This window comes from Lepidochelys olivacea (genome assembly GCF_965140295.1).
Source record: "Lepidochelys olivacea isolate rLepOli2 genome assembly, chromosome: 15".
NCBI lineage: Eukaryota > Metazoa > Chordata > Testudines > Cheloniidae > Lepidochelys > Lepidochelys olivacea.
The window spans coordinates 31,056,568-31,073,646 of NC_140425.1; the positions used below are offsets into that span (position 1 = coordinate 31,056,568).

At 44.8% G+C, this 17,079-nt stretch overlaps 1 protein-coding gene across 1 annotated transcript in view; it reads right to left on the minus strand.

Moving 5' to 3' along the window:
* Window positions 1-6,827: 6,827 nt before the first annotated feature.
* Window positions 6,828-17,079, minus strand: part of SSH1 (slingshot protein phosphatase 1) — a 61,081-nt gene continuing 50,829 nt past the window's right edge. Inside the window, exons 13-15 of the mRNA XM_084648905.1 lie at window positions 15,931-16,131; window positions 14,273-14,894; window positions 6,828-13,746 (exon numbers count right to left, since the gene is read on the minus strand). Coding sequence (XP_084505031.1) covers window positions 12,475-13,746; window positions 14,273-14,894; window positions 15,931-16,131 — 2,095 coding nt within the window. The 3' untranslated portion in view covers window positions 6,828-12,474. The remainder of the gene's footprint in view (window positions 13,747-14,272; window positions 14,895-15,930; window positions 16,132-17,079) is intronic.

Below are 17,079 nucleotides of genomic sequence, written 5' to 3' on the forward strand. Positions count from 1 at the left end.
TCATGGGAGGATTCTTGCTTACGATAAGGGGACAGTTTACAGACAGATGTGGGTCTCATTAAATATACTCACACATGCACTGCTCTGCGAGGGCCGGAAGCAGACTTGACAGCCGCAACACACAGAGAATCATAGAATCATAGAATCATAGAATATCAGGGTTGGAAGGGACCCCTGAAGGTCATCTAGTCCAACCCCCTGCTCGAAGCAGGACCAATTCCCAGTTAAATCATCCCAGCCAGTAAGGAAGGAGATTCTACCACCTCCCTAGGTAACGCATTCCAGTGTTTCACCACCCTCTTAGTGAAAAAGTTTTTCCTAATATCCAATCTAAACCTCCCCCACTGCAACTTGAGACCATTACTCCTCGTTCTGTCATCTGCTACCATTGAGAACAGTCTAGAGCCATCCTCTTTGGAACCCCCTTTCAGGTAGTTGAAAGCAGCTATCAAATCCCCCCTCATTCTTCTCTTCTGCAGGCTAAACAATCCCAGCTCCCTCAGCCTCTCCTCATAAGTCATGTGTTCCAGACCCCTAATAATTTTTGTTGCCCTTCGCTGGACTCTCTCCAATTTATCCACATCCTTCTTGTAGTGTGGGGCCCAAAACTGGCCACAGTACTCCAGATGAGGCCTCACCAATGTTGAATAGAGGGGGATGATCACATCTCTCGATCTGCTCGCTATGCCCCTACTTATACATCCCAAAATGCCATTGGCCTTCTTGGCAACAAGGGCACACTGCTGACTCATATCCAGCTTGTACCATATCCAGAGCTATGGTACAAGCCAGGCTCACGGGGTAGACAGAGGACAGGGGGATTAGGGTGGAGGATTGTACTTCCACAGGATGAAATATTTTATTCTGATCTAAAGAGAAATGCAAAAATATCAGGATGGTCAGGAACTTTGGCAGGGCTGTAAAAACCTGATTTACAGATAACCTCAATCTCAGGACTTTGGTTCAGAGAATTCTGTTTCCTTTATTATCAATCACATGTATTATGGTAGTGGCGAAGGGCCAACCCAGAGCCATCCATGGTGCCAGGCGCTGTAAAAACACAGAGTAGTTGACATCCCCTGTCCTGGGAGCCTGCAATCTAAACAGACCCAGCAGACCCCGGGTGGTGGACGGGTAGAACACACCAGCAGAGTGAATTATGGAACGGTGGCAAATGTCAGGTTAGTGCCACCAGTTTTCTTGGGTGGAGAAGAGTTTGGTTAGGAGGGGATCAGCTAGAGGCAAGGGAGAGGGACTCTGAAGGGAACAGGCTGAAGGGAGACAGGGCAGGGAGAAGAGACTGGGGGCAGGATGGAGCACACAGCCAGTCAGCACAGGGCAGTTTCGGGAGTGCAGAGCAGTGCAGCAGGCAGACTGTGTTGTACTGAGTTGTGTCTCTTCCTTGGGATCAGCTTTCTGCTGCTCTGCCCTTCCCAGCACCCATGCAGGGTTTTATGCCTGTGTAGCACACCCTCCCTCCACCCTCTTGCGGGGCTCTGCCTTCCCTCCTAGTCCCTCCAACAGGCCTATCCCTTCTTTTAGGAGGCTTTGTCACATTGTGGTCTCTAGTCCCAAGACAACAAAAACAACAGGGTCTGCTGCCCCTCACAGGCTACTCTTCAGCCCTGCTCACTGGTGGAGGGACTTTCTCCCTGGAGGCCCAGCTCTGATCCGAGCTGCTGAGCCTCGGGGCTTCCTCCCTGGACTCCTTCCCCGAGTCTGGGTCTCCCAGTCTGCCACTAAGCCCGTCTGCCTGGGGAGGTGGACTGTTCCCAGGCCTGCCCCAGCAGCCTCCTTCTCCCCTGCCGCTCTCTCTATTCATGGCCAGGCCCAGGAAACAACCACCCTCCTGCAGCTCCTCTCCCCAGCCCTTTATGAGCCACCTGATCCCCAGGCCATCAAGATAAGTTCAGGGGGCAGGGTGGTGGTGCTGCTCATCCCAGGCCCAGCTAAGCCCTACTCTCCTTAAAGGGCCAGCCAGCCTGTGACAATTGCCTTCTCAGATTTTCATTACGAGGTGTTCCCTGCTCGGCATTAAACCCTCATTTTTCATCTAGCTATTCCATGGCTCTCTCTTCCTGTGAGCCGAATGTTTATGAGAAAACAGTTAGTCTCTGAAGGCCCTGTTTTCATGGCTGCAGGAATTTCCACTCAGGTCTTCCTGGCAGGGCTCTAGCTCTAATTCTGTTTGTACTGCAATTTCATTTAGTCCGTCAAGTCAGCAGCAAATGCTGATAGAGCTAGGTCGCCCGCTCTGCTCTGCTGCAGTTTGGACCAACAAAGTAGTCTCACCACCACACCCATGCTCTGTGCAGGTTGTGATAGTAGTTCTTGTGATGCAGACATGGCCACTAGGAACTGACCTGAGACCACCAAGTCTTTTCACATAAGCTGCTGAGCAGCTGTCATGTGGCAGTGACTTTCAGCCCCCATTGACCTGGGCCGGGATCAAATCCATGACCTAGTCAGGACAGTCTTCATGTTTTGTTACTAGTCATGAGCCATTCAACCACCCACAAAGACAGAAAGATTATCTAATTTAATTCAAACATCTAAAATAAATAAAAGGCTTGGATCATTAGAGAATTTCAAATCAAGATGTTTTCCTGGGTGGTGTATGTTTCCCCATTGCTAAATATGAAAGCAGCCAATTTCTGCTCTGTTTAATTCTACAGCAATCACAGTGCCTTCATGTGTGTACCTTTTCCTTGTGTTTCCCCAGTAATCTGGGGTGAGCACAATTCAGACAAATATCAAGAAGCAACCACGGGGCCCTGTGCAAAGAGTTTCAAAAGCAACAAATAGGAAAAGGAACCAGCCATAAAAGGAACACAAGTTTCACAAGGGTAGGTGTGGATATCAACAGTTCAGAATACAAAATTAATAAATTGGTGCCACCCTGCACTTTGAAACCAGCTCTCTGGAGACTGTTCTGAGCATAACTGAGATTTGGATAGTCTGAATGACAAATTCAAATACACTTCTCATTATTGCAGATTCAGAGATCCTCAATCTGGCCTAGGCAGTCATTTCCCATCAGCTCTAAGACATTTGACCTTAAACTGGCACATTCAGACAAGAATGGGAATTTACCTCAGTGGCTGCTCTCCGAGCATGCCATATGGCCTTCTCCAAGACTGAATATTTTCCTCTCCTTTCATAACACTGACTAAGGATGAGGCACCAAGAGTCTGAATTATTGTCCTCATTACCTGCATATGCATAGAGTGGCTATGGGTAACCAACAACTGGCTGGTCACATATGTGGTAGCAGAGCTATTGCAGATCCAAGAAAAGATGTGTTCAGTGCATTCCTTGATCTTATGTCACTACCTAACTAGGAACAATTGACTGGTAAGAAAAAATTATACAAAGGGCAGCTGAAAATAAGGATCCACACATGGTATAATTCTCAAAAGGTGACCCAGTTTTATGGGCCATCAGTCTTGACAGCATCCTGAAATGTGTCCTATCCCTGTTTAAATACAGTCCATATCAGACCACAATTGAACTAGGAGTTATTTGTGGGGTACACATTGCCTAGATGCCCACCTTTGCACAACCCTTCAGCAATGTCTTGGGTAAGTTCAGTGGCCCACTTTGGAGCCATCTTCATTTGCTGACTGAGAGCAGAATTTAGCTCATAATGACACCAGTGCTGGGGCTCATTCACGTGGAGAGCTGCCTTTAGTCCTGTTTAATTGACAGAGAGCTCCCACCTCTTGTTAAAACATCCCTGGGAAGGGCTCAGCTTTTGAGGCATTGTTTTCTTCACTGCCCAGTTATAACCAAAAGCGGACTTTCTTCCTCCTCCATTTAAACTGAAACTATACTAGGCTATAGGGGCCTGGGACTGGTGTCAAATGATCCAAGGCCAAATTCCCTTTTCATTTACATCAGTGTAAATCTGAAGTAATGCCACCAAAGTCAATGGAGCCAGTCTAGATTGATGCAGGCTTTAGTGAGAATGGAATGTGGTACTAGGGTTGTAATCAGCATGAAACCTACAAGGACTGACAATTCTGTCAGGCACGGTGGTGAAAGAGAGAATGGGGAAGAACAGGGGGACAATTCTTAAGCAAAATGAACACACAGTCTCACCCCGAGAAGTGTAATAAAAATCCATAGCACTCTCTCTCACTCACGTACAACTTGTAAACTCTGTCTCTCCTCCAGGCTCCCAAGAACTGGCCACAGTTCTTTCTACAGATTCCAGAGCTTGGCTATGCTACCTTTCCATACAGGCACTGCTCACCCAGGTGGTGAATTCCTCTCCATGGGCTCATCTTTCCCCCACAAATGACTTTCTATAAGGTCACTAGCATAGTTCAAAAGCATGCCATTTGGCTAAACAAAGAAGCCAAATCCATGGGGCTGTACGCAGAGCTGTGGTTCCAGGATGATACTTTATAAACCCATAAAGTGAGAACAGGTTTGAAATATTCCCTGCATCCCCTCCTGTCCCTAATCTCTCTGCAGAGAATAGCTGTGTGTGTTAATATTTGGACCAAACCATAGCTCACATGACACCAAGCTCCAGAGAGGCTTAAAGGTGTTGGATACCTGACTCATTTCAATGACTTTCCGGCCTACACTTTTCACACTTAGTATTTTGAGAAGTTGGCAAATTAATGTTGGCAAGAGATTAAAATACGTGTGGAAGTGTCAATTATTTCCCAGCAGCCTCACAGCATCTTAGCACTAACTGGGGCTTGCATGGCAGCCTCTGCTGAAGGACCCAATGGGTTATGGAGACGAGCTCCTCTCTGAAGCTCTCCCAGAGATCAGTGAAACCAACTGGCAGTGCAATATGGGGTTCAGGCCTGGGCTGGCACTGCCCATGTTCTTCCTGACCAATGGTTAAATGACAGATGCCAATCTCCTGCCAAATCGGAGCTGAATCAATTTTTAAAATGTAATTTTAAAACAATACTTCTTGGGGTTAACGACTTTCTCCCAGACAATTAGCAAGTATGCCAAAGCTGAAGAACATCCTCAGCCTGTGCTTTGTTACTCTGCCAAGGTAAACACTGACATTTTCTTCCCTGAAGCAGCTTAGAGAGCAAGAACAATTCCAGGCAGTAACAAGACTCCTTAAAGGCACAAGAGACAGATGCTCGCTGTTTGCCTTTAAAGGCAAAATTTGGTGAATACACTGGAAGGGCTGATCCTACGTCCTATGGAACTTTGGTCTGGAGCAGAGTTGACTCATCACAAAAAGGCTTCATTTTCCCAGTTACATCTTGTAACTTACAATTAATCTGCTTTAATGCTAGCTATTTGTTCTTTGAAGGAGACATTAAAACGCAGGTTTCCACTCACTACATCTGCTGGGAGTTAAAGAACCCATGGCACTGTCAGATAATGCCATGTATCCTCTCAAATAAAATAAATTCTCCTGTGCTGTGGACAAAATATTGCTTCGCATGTAATAGCTGCTGCATTTGCCTGCACAGACACCATGCTATTGGCATTTGACTCATTACTGGGAAAGATGCTTTGAGATGCTCAGAGTCTGAAAGAGTTTCCTTAAAGCCAAACTCCAGTCTCTTAAAAAAATCTACTGGCATTGTATATTTAATTCCTGTTCCTCCTCCATTAAATGGATTTCTATTTTTATTTCAAACAGCCCCCTCCCCCCAAAAGAAACTAAAAAAGACTTGCAGCCCATATTCAGACTTTATTTCCAAAAATTAAGTAAATGGGATTAAATAAACCCAGCAAACAAAGGGGTAAACATTCTCAAAGTTAAAAGACAGCAAAGTCACTGGGAGATGAGAGTCAAATGCTGATGCTAAAATCTCTTCACAGTGAAGAATGCTAGCAAAACTGCACCATGAGCTTGGAGAAGCTGCAGCATGAATCAGTTACCTCAGCGTTGCTAGGTCATCTCAAGGACCAAATTCTTTTGGATCTCTGGGGTCTGCTGCCTCTCTAACCCAGTCCCCATTTTTGTATCTCCTTCCTCATTACCCCTGGACTCTGCACTCCCTGGGTCAGGTGTTTCAGGAAGAAAGCAAGTCACTGGTGTAACAAGATCTTACTGGGGCCAAATAGGCACAGTTCACTCAGCAGTGGTACTGTGACAACAGCTGCAGGTGGAAAGGGGTGTAAGCACGCTCCAGTCTGATCTCGGTGATTGTACAACACAAGCCTGGCTTACACAGTGTGGGGAGAAAGAGGGCATGTAACAAAAAGGAGGTGTGGAGGAGATAAAACTTGTGAGGGGAGAGAGGGAAGCTGCTTGATCTCACCACCACCTGCTGGTTCCTTTTTCCTCTTTCCTGCTTCCCACACCACTCCTATCACTTGACACAAAACATTTCATGCATTTGCACCCTTACCGAATACCAGAGAGATTGGTGCTAGTTACCCTCCCTGACTGTTCATGCCCACTTACTCCTGGGGTCAGATTCTGATCTCAGTTTCGCCAACGCCACTCCACAGGCTTTGGTGGGCTGGCAATGCAGTGGTGGCCACTTACATAAGAATCTGGCTTGTGACATACATCCCCACATTCATCATCACCGAGTCTGGCCCTATAGGTCAGCCGCAAAGCCCTATAGGTCAGTACCCCCTTCTCAGCGACAGCTGTTTACTGACATTGACTCTCCTGTAATATACTGTACACAACGTTCGGAGGCTTGCACTGGCCAGTCATCTGCTTTGAAATGCTGATCACAAGCTGACTATGCGTATGGACGTTACTCAAGAGATAGTGGAAACCTCACTTGTAAAGAAAAAAATGTTTATTTTCCTCACAAGAAGCACATGTAACATACAGTACACTTTTACCAACAAAAGTAAAAAAAAAAAAAAAAAGTGCATTATGCATCCCCTACTGCAAATGTACAGTACAAAAGATACTGCATATTTAAATATAAAAACCAGAATCAAGAAATACAATGAAATAAAAAGAACACTGTTATCATAAGAGTACAGCAATGTACTGAAACAGCGACTGGTTATTCACCCATTCATTCATGTCCGCAGCTTATCTAACAAGGGTGGTAACTATTCATGGGCCCTAGGTCAAGTCTCAGGCAAGGAGAGCAGACCAAAGTCTGTGACATGAAGGGGCATATTATTTAGTTAAAGAACACACTGAGAAATGATGACCAAAATGGTGCTATTTCTAAAACAAGGAACAAAAAAAGCATACGCTGGAAATAAGGTGCCAGTCTGTGCATTTCAGATTTGATGTTGGAGTGTTCCTTGGCTTAGATCATGCCTGTAACTCTTCCAAGTGTAACGATGGCCTTCCATCTTTGGAATGTCTTGTCAAGCCCTCCCTTGCCTGCACTGTCTGCAGCAATGCAGAGATAAATCATAAGCGATGAGGCCAGGGCAACGGAAGCTGGAATTTATGTGGGATCCATTTACAAAGCCCATCGTTTTACCCATACACATAACAAAGGAAAACTGATTAGCAGTTCTGAGATCAGGGACCATCAGAGTTATACAGGAATCATACACGCAAATAGTAATGGTCTTACTTACACTGAAACATCAAAGCACCAAGACAAAACAGCAAAACAGCAGCGTTTACCAGCTCAGCATAAATACACAGTATTTGTAAACTATTATTAAGGCACTCAATTGTAAAAGAACAATTACAATACATAGGAGAGAAAGAAAACAACTATATTTTCATGCATCGAGACTAACAACCCTGCAAGCACTGCATTTTTTGGCTACAAAAACTTTGAATTGGCATGCTATAGCCTCTACGCATATATTGACTTAAAAAAAATTAAAAATAAACTACATGTATCAACAGTATTGTGTTGCACTAAGCAGCAATGGATCTTCAAGTTTGATAAGCTACATTATGTGTGTGGTGACACAGTTATGTTCCACAAAATAACGGAGTCTGTGTGATTTTTTTTTCCAATCACAATATGGGCATTGTAGTCAACTGAAAACTAAACTACCACAGCAGTAGTTTGTATGTAGCAGAGTTTGGCAGGTCATAGAAGAAGAAAACAGGAAGGAAATAGGTTTGTTCACTTGTATTGTTAAAACAACTTGGACATTTTCAGAAGTTCTTCAAGTCTAAGCACCTGTTAAGCTTCTCTCTTAGTACAAGCTACAATGGGTTGGCCAACAAATGTCAAATTGGGCATACGTGGCAATGACCTTGTGAACAAAGGCAATGTGTATTAATATACTGCAGTGTCTTACTGCCTGGGGTTGGTTCCCTACTGGCAGTTAGTGCTGTGAAAAGTGCATGTCCCCACCCCAAGAAAATAGATAGAATTGCAGCTCACTGGCAGTGGGGATGGGAACAGTAGGTGTTAAGGCCTCACAAGGCAGCAGCCAACTCACAGGTGCAAAACAACCTGCAGAAACAAATGGCCACATCTGTGTGTGTCACTCCTGCCATTCTTGGAAACAGGCAATTACACAGGGGATTTTCAGAAGCACTCATCATTGGCCTGCCTCTACGCCCATTGAAATCAACAGTTAAGACTCCCATTGACTTCAGTGGGAGCAATTAGACCAGAGATCAGCACTTTTAACAATCCTCGTCTAACCTAGCCCATGTGTTGTATGCACACATGCGTGATCTGCACACACAACTGGGAGAATTACAAATATCACCACACTCACTTCTTTTTGCATGCAAAATTTGGACCTAAGTGACCATCTCTCCACAAGAGAAGCACAAGATCTTGCTTAATAACACTGTGGAGTCCTAGCCATGAGGAGTTAACTATCTGCTTTATCCTACAGTGACACTATTAGGGATCCTTTAGGGTTATCTGGATAAAGAGGGCTAGCAAAAATCCACAGGAAAATAGAAATTAAATAAAATAACTAGGTCAAATTCTGCCTTGCAGATCCAGCTTCAATGGAACAGCATGGGTGTAAATAAGGGCAGTCTTTGTCCAACTGTGTCAGATGGGAAAGGGCCTCTCCTCGGGAAAGAAGACTGTCAGTGTGAACAGGTGCACAAATTTGCAGACAGGAAGAATCCAAACAACTGTGCAACTGGCTTTAGCACAATGTTGTGGTTTGGATGGAGTTGGTGAACAGATTAACAGCTTTCAAAAATACCTTAGCTGATAATTTCAGCATGGGCTAATAGGCTCTGAAGAAACCCTTTGCCGCCATGCAATAATCAAGCACAGTGCTATGGCTTTAGCCATGCTCACAACCACCCCTCCTTCCCAATCCATCTTTTACAAATAAAACCTAAGTAAGAACAACTAAAAGACAAGTAATAAAAATATATGGAATACACTACAGTAGATATGGACCTGGAAACGCACCCATGATGCTTTGACATTAGGCACATAATAACAACATTAATATTTTAGATATACCACCACACCCCAGATACAGCGAAACTGAAATGTCACAACTGGGGAGGGAAGGGGGGCATGCGTCAGTGAATTCACAGTGTATTGAAGTGATCTAGTCAGTATTGATTTCCAAGATGCACAAAAGGGTGGGTTCAGTGAAAAGAACCACACCAAGAACCAACGACAATCACAGCATCAAAGGAAGTGTCCATGCTAAATCCACTTCTGAAGGTTTATAGCCAGACAATAACACAAACATTGCAGCTAAGGGAAGGTCCAACTCTAACAATGACATCAGTTTCCCGACACTAGAAAACGTGGATTACAAAATATTTCACGTCCTCTGAGATATTGCCATTGTGTGCCTTGCTTAAGAAGCTTTTGCTTCTTTCGCACATGAAATGGCAAATTTGCCATATGCTCAAGATGTATATATATTTTGACCCCTCTATCAAAAGATAAATATTTATCTACTGCTTCCCAGCCCATATTTCTCCTGTTTTTAGTACAAAATTGGGGGAGTTACTGGAAAAAAAAAAAAAAAAAGGAATCCTTGGTATTCTAAACGGTGGAAACCAAGGGACACTTCCCAAATGGGTACTCAAACATTTTAAATGGCAGGTTGTAGGATCTGCTGTTCAAAGTTGCACTCTTCACTTTCCATCCCCATCTGAAAGACTTTATCCAGCAACGGCTCTGCAAACGCAGATTTTTAAAAAAACAGCTCAGACTCACATGGACCTGGTTGTTAAAACCACGGACCACAACAAATCCATAATTTGTTGTCACCACACTTTAAATTTCACTGTGACACCAAAGTTAGTCTAACACATGGAATTCAGGCATTTTTGAAAATTTAGGAGCCTAAGTCCCATTTTTAAAAGTGCTTAAGTCACTTAAGTCTAAATCCAACTGATACGCAATGGGACTCAGACTCCTCAGTGACTGAGGCACTTTTGAAAATTATATCCTTAATTTGGCAAAAATGTATCTCCCAGAGTTTTGGAGGTTTTTTTAAATGTGTTTTTTCTACCAGGCTGGCAAATGCATTCTACCACAATGTGTTACACACCCCAGAGGCAAAGGGCCTCCTTTGAGGCACGTTGCACCTGGCAGGGGCGGGAAGTCAATGGTACAACAGTGTTTATCTGAAATCGTTCTGTAATAAACGGTCACTGGGTGTGACGACAACGACCCACAAATGAATATGGGGCTGGTTACCATGATGCTGGGAGTGCTCCTTTGTTGAGGGACAGCATTTTAGGGCTAACCTGGGTTATCTGTGTGTCCAACCGGCCTATCTCTGGAAGTGGCTCAAGCAGATTTCTTATAATCTCACTCATTCATTTTGATCATCCCCATTTTTACTTGAATTCTGTTTCATCATCAAGGGCTGAATCCTGAGGTCTGTGCCCAAGATTATACAGCCCCCCCGCCTTGCCTGAATGAGAACTAAGTGGAAATGGAGTGTTTCTGAGTTGGCCATAAACCTCCAACAGAAACTAGTACCAAGCAGCTGATGAAAAAAGAACGGCCTATACAGCCAATGGCTCTGCTCTAAGAGGTAATCCTGCACAACTGAAGCCACTGACTTCAGAGGGTATAGGACTGAGCCCTAAATGCCTTACCATATCAGAAATCTAGCTAGCAGTACCATGTAGAAGACTTAATGATTGTTTAACACTATGGAAACTAACCTAGCTCTCCACTTTTCCTTCCTTTCTGAGATATTGCAATATTCCATTTAGGCTAGGCTAGTGAAACTACTGCCTCCTCCTTGCACTGGCCCCAAACTCTGCCCTTGGATGGGTGTGTAAGATCAGGGAAGCCCAGGGGAGCACCACACGTTCACCCGAGAGCAGAATTTGCACTTCTGTTGTCATCAGGAGGAGACCATCACTGAAATTAACCTGTGCATCCCAGACAATATGTACTATAAACGAACAAGAGCAGGAATACTCATCCTCCCGCACTGCTTCCGGATGATGAAAAAATAAACCCTTTGGATGTTACTCAATGTGGAGACTTCTAAAAAGCTTCAGAGCTCAGTGACAACCATACACCTTCCTGAGATAACCTGCTGCTGCTTTGCATTTCTGCTGCAAACTCCAGGATGCAAGAAATGTTCTACCAAATAAACTAACTTATCATCTCCCCAGGTTTCAAACGTACAGAATGACAATAAAGCCTGCCCTCCGTAGGATGAGACAGGTCAGTCGTCTTTTCATCTGCAATGCATGCCATCAACAGTCTGATAAAGCAGGGCTTCCAAAACACAAGTGCTACACCACTGACTCCAGCATCACACACATTTCACAATGGTTCATGGTCACCTACTGGCCAGGCTTGTCATTATTACTGGGATAACTATAAAACCACAACAAGAGCAACAATACCTGAAGAACAAGACATTTCTCCACTTTAACAGAAACCTTGAAAACACACAACCTAGATGACATTCTGTTATTAACACAAGACACTGTGACAGCTAACCCTGATTATACAGTAAAGAGGAACTATCGGGTCAGCAGATCACGCAGTCAATAAAACAACAGCTCTACACTTTTTCACTTGACTTCATAGTTAGAGTTACTCAGTACAGTAAAGCCTACACCTCAACACTCTTTTGGATCTTTACAGTTGATGTCGTAGGAATGCTTTTCAAAAAACTTTAAATATCCTGGAATAAGCCTTAAAAAAATCAACACAGAAATCAGCAAGAACAGAGGTAGAGTTTATGTTGCCATCTACAGGTTTTTCCACAAGTGGCTGTTTAAACTAGAGACTTGTGCTATGTTTGTTTTGCAAAATAAAAAAAAATTTAAAATGCCATGACTTTTGTTGAGACTTTGAAACAATATTTTCAGCATTTTTTTACACTATATATATTTTAACACAACTATACTTGGCAAACAGTACTGGGAATATTGTCCTATAGGAACAGTAGGCAGTTCACACACCACGTCCTCTTCCAAGCCATGCAATGTTTTTTTTCACTGTGCCATTCACCCATGTCAGTTATGTCCCTCTTTCTCCCCACTTACTGCACAAGGAAGGGGGTAAAGACGTGGCATCAGCTGAACTATTTTGTTTCAGATGATAAAATGGCATTGGGTTCAAGCAATAAATGCTGATTTTAAAAAAACAACACATACACCAGAACGTGTCAACTTTTGCCCTTCCAAAGTGTGCTCTTCAAGTTTCCTGTGGCTGAATTTGCTAGCAGTTTGGAGCTTACGTCCACACTCCTCAGAGAGGATTGTGACTCACAAAGCATGGAAGACTCACTCAATTTGGCCTCTTTTGAGTTCATTACTGTTGACACGTCCATGTCACTCGATAAGTCCTCGGAGGACAAGTTAAGACACCCTAGCTTGGCAAGAGAATTGGATCTCTTCAGAGGGGAAGAAACAGTCAAACCAGCAAGTCGTAGCCTGGTTTCGATTTCCTGAGTACGTTGTTTTACCAGGCCGGGTTTCCCATGCACACTGTGTATGCTGTCGCTACTAGAACTGCGTGTCAAGTTGGAACTCCTGGAAGATGATGGCGTATAGCATATGGTCTTCAGAAAGTCCTTTGTGTAACTGCTCATGTGTTCTAGCCTGCACAGGACAGGTGTGGAGGTTTTCTGAGAGAGTCCCTGTAAGGGGTTTTTGGCCTCTAACTTCTCCACATCATTCTCTCTGGATATTAAAGGTGCTGGACCCAGAAGAGATACTGGGCCTCGGTGCAAAGCCAAATCTTGGTTTTCCTCTGGTATACTAGCATCAATTCTGCTCAGGGAGCTCTCTCTTACCAGTGACGAGGATTCTGATGGCACACTCTTCAGACGCTCCAGTTCTTTGGTATGCTTCCTAACTAAACCAGCTTTTTGAAGCTGAATAAGAGATTCTTGATGCTGCATCAAATAACTGTTTGTGGTTGGCTTTTCCAGATCTTTACTAAACAGCAAGTACTTCAGGTCCTTCGTTGGTTTGACATCTTTTCTGGATGGAGACTCTTCCTTCATCACTTCTGTATTCAGAGGGCTCTTCTCACAGTGGGAATTTCTCCTGGCAAGCAGTGCTTTGACAGATGTTTTTGGTGCATCTTTTGGCTTTTCAGAAATATTGCAATGCTGATCCACCACGGATTTGCAGGTGCCACCTTCCAAAACACTAGTTCCCTGCAGCAATGGAGGCAAGACATCATTTTTAGCCCTGATTACTTCCTCAGCCTGCGACTTGCTAGGCATTTGGTCCAACAAGTTAGAAGTCACATGGGAGAGGAGCGAAGGCTGAGTGCAGATTGTAGAACTGCAGCATGCGGCAGCTGGATTCAGCGTTTCACACTGCTCCCCAGAGGCTTCAGCGGATGCACTGGCTGAGGAATACATGCAGTCAGTGCATGACTGGTAGGAAGGCTTGACCTTACTGAGGATTCCAAATATGGCATCGCGCTATAAAAGGAAAGAATAGGCAATAAGAAGTCAGACAAACAATTTGGTGTGGATGCAGAATAGCAGAGTCAGGTTAGTTTAAAACAAGACAAATTTGCAGATTGAAAGGGAAGACACAGAACAATAGGAAACATTTTATTTATAAGGACTCCAAGGGACTTTAAAGGAAGCCCCTCTCCATTACTGCTGAAGTCTGGTCTCAGCAGTGGGAGTCAAGCCACGAGGATTCCCAGCTGACAGTGTTGGAGGAAACCAACCATTTCAAGTGATGGTCAAGAAAGGCGGCTCCCCTGAGAGGTTTATAGCATGTTCACGTAGCTGCATGCTCTCTTTGGTGGCTGGCTCCACACAAGCAAAGCGATGTTCAGAAGCACTTCTACAAGGAAAGGCTCAGCATGGAGACAGGTGCTACTACAGGAGCCTTCACTTCCAAACCAAATTACATCATACTCTTAGGACGTGGAGAGTTGTCTCATGCACACGGTGTCGGGTGTTACTAATCATCTACGTTTAAGCCCATACGCACCTCGAACTCCTCTGGGCAGCTCCTCTTGCTGTTGTTGTTATTCAAGTTCTCTCTGTTCAGTAAGTTCTCCTCCTTGTGCACAGACAAGCGCCGCTTCCACCTCTCCACGGGATTTTCCTCCCTGATGCTTTCCTTTCCCGGATCCGCCTGGCTGGGCACACTCCTCCCCTTTGGCATGCTGGACTCCAACTTCTTCACTTCCTTCTCACAGAAACTTCTCAGCTCTGCCAATGGTTCCACTTTGTCCTTAGCCTTCATTGTCTCTGCCACAGCCTCAGGAGGGATTGGGGGAGGCTGATCCACCAGCAAATTGGCCTGCTCCGAAAGTACGTCTCGCTCCAGATCCTCCACCTGGAAAAATATTTCCCTGTCACCAGGCAGCTTGTTCTCCAGCAGTGAGTCAGACAGGCGTCGGAAGCAGTAGTGAAACCCCCCGGCCTCCATATTGGCTCTGTTGTCCAAGTACGTGGACTGTGAAGGTGCGTCCAGGTCAGATAGGCGGTTTTCTAGATCGATGTCTAAGCTATCGAGCAGGAAGTCACTGGGCCCCGTAGAATCATCTGCATTCTGGGGTAGATTGCTCTCTGCTTGCTGCTTCCACAGCTTGTTATGACGCTGTTTGCTGGGGAGAAAAATAAAAGGCACAAATTACTACAATCAAACACTCAGCAGCTGTTGTATGTAAATGCATCACAGTGCCCTGCCCCATACAAGTCACGCCCCTCAGAAACCTTTGGAGGAAACATGCAATCCCAGCAGATCACCCACTACAGAGGACAGTGGCAACACAGGGCAGAGGAGCAGGATGTACGAAGCAGTCAGGCTCTGGTCTAAACAAGGGAACAAATGGCTGGGTCATTATGTAAGATTCAAGGGAAGAAAAACAACAGCAACCAAAGTCCTCAAGAATCAGGTAACTGTGATTTAAATGGCATTGATCACATCCGTAGTTAGCTGTGATGGAAATGAAGGCGATATGCACATAATGAAGAAACAGAAACAAAGTCCCCCAGAAATTATGCAGCAGCTGAAAGCATCCGGATCAAGTGCACACAAAACATGTACCAGAGTCACTCGAGTATAACTTAAACAAGATGCTCAGCAACAACCAACTAAGGGCCGAATCCAGTTGTTCTCGCTCAGAAAGACTTCCTCAACTTCAGGACTTTGTCCTATGTATGTCTATGCAGCCTCAGGAACTCAGCCAGCTCCAGGCATGGGAGCCCAGCCACCCAATGAGCTCGCTGGGCCCAATACCCCTTACTCAGTCATTGTGCTCCTTGAGTGGACAGAAGAGCCAACAGATCACCATTTAAGCCTTGTAGCAACAGTAGCACAGTGGCACCTCGATGTGTTTGTTCCATGGCAGCAGCTGCGCCAGACCGCTTCCTGTAGCAGCCCTGGCTGCAACCCGCGCCTGAAACAGCTACTAAAACATTGACCAAAAACTGCCTTCTCTTCCCGTTTTTCACAAAATTGTGTCCCCCCTTTCCAAGCAACTCTGATAATTTTTAACTTATTTGCCCAGCATAGGCCCCACATGCGCGTACACACAACTGCAAATTGCTAATCCTGCTTTGTGAGACATCCTACTCTGCAACAGATGAGCTCTTTTCGTTTCCTTGCAAGTCACCTTCTCATTCCACCCATCACCTTACCTTGCATCTAAAATCCCTTCATATTCCAGCAGCTGTTTCATGAAGCCTGCATTTGGTCTTGCAATGCTGCGTTTTTGCTTCACGTAATTATAGGCTTTTTCCAAAGACCAGCCAAATTCCTTCATTGCATAAGCTATAACTGTAGAGGCAGACCGGCTAACACCCATTTTGCAGTGTACCAGACACTTAGAGTGATTTTTCCTAGAGAGGAAGGCAAAAAATAAGAAAAACTATATCTCAAATCCTTTTGTTTATTAAGTTTTACTATCACAGGTTTATATGGTGCATGGATGGTCATTTGTTCACCTTACCGAGCCAACGTCACAGCTCAGAGGGAGTTAATTGGTTTGGGTTAAATGGTCCAAGAAAATAAACTCTCAAGGAAAGTTAGAATTTGGAGAAGTGTGACACCCCCTAACCACTCTCCTCTCACGCCAACCACACTGCTATTTCAGATACTATCCAAAGCTCCCTTTATCTGCATGTCCCTGTCTTTGGAGATGTGGACCGAACAGGCGTGGTGGGTTCCCTACCAAACCCCCCTGCACTGTTCACTGCACATTAGGGCTTCTGTATCACCTATGCCCTGGAGGGTGGAGTGACTGAATGAAAATCACAGAGCAAGAAGTCTCACAAATAAAGAGGCTTCCTCAGAGAGGTTGGTGCAATCCGAAGAGCAAGTAACAGGGTTGGAGGCCCAGCGGGGCCTGGCAAGAAGGCCCTTATGCCAGGTCCCCATCTTCAAAGGTGGAGGCAAGGCAACTGAATGATGGATCACACATGGGAATAAATGTCTCCTGCTATGTATTTATGAACCTCAACGCCTATTACATCACCTGACAGAATTGTGCCACAATCTGTCAGGGATGGGACCTCCACAGCTTCAGATGCAGTTCCTTACTTTTTGAGCCCATTATTAATCCTGGCATTGTGGCTGATGGACAAAATCAAATTCAATCACTAGTTACACCCCTGCAACCCTAATGATTTGGTCCTTACTTAGGGCAGGATTTGGCCGATTAATGAAAGACGCCAAATTAACCAGGTGTCACTGTCCAGCTACCCCATGCAGATCGGAATGAAGAAAAGCCCATCAAGTTACAAGCCACACGCTGAAACCTCAGCAGAATGTGAGTGGTTCATGTCACT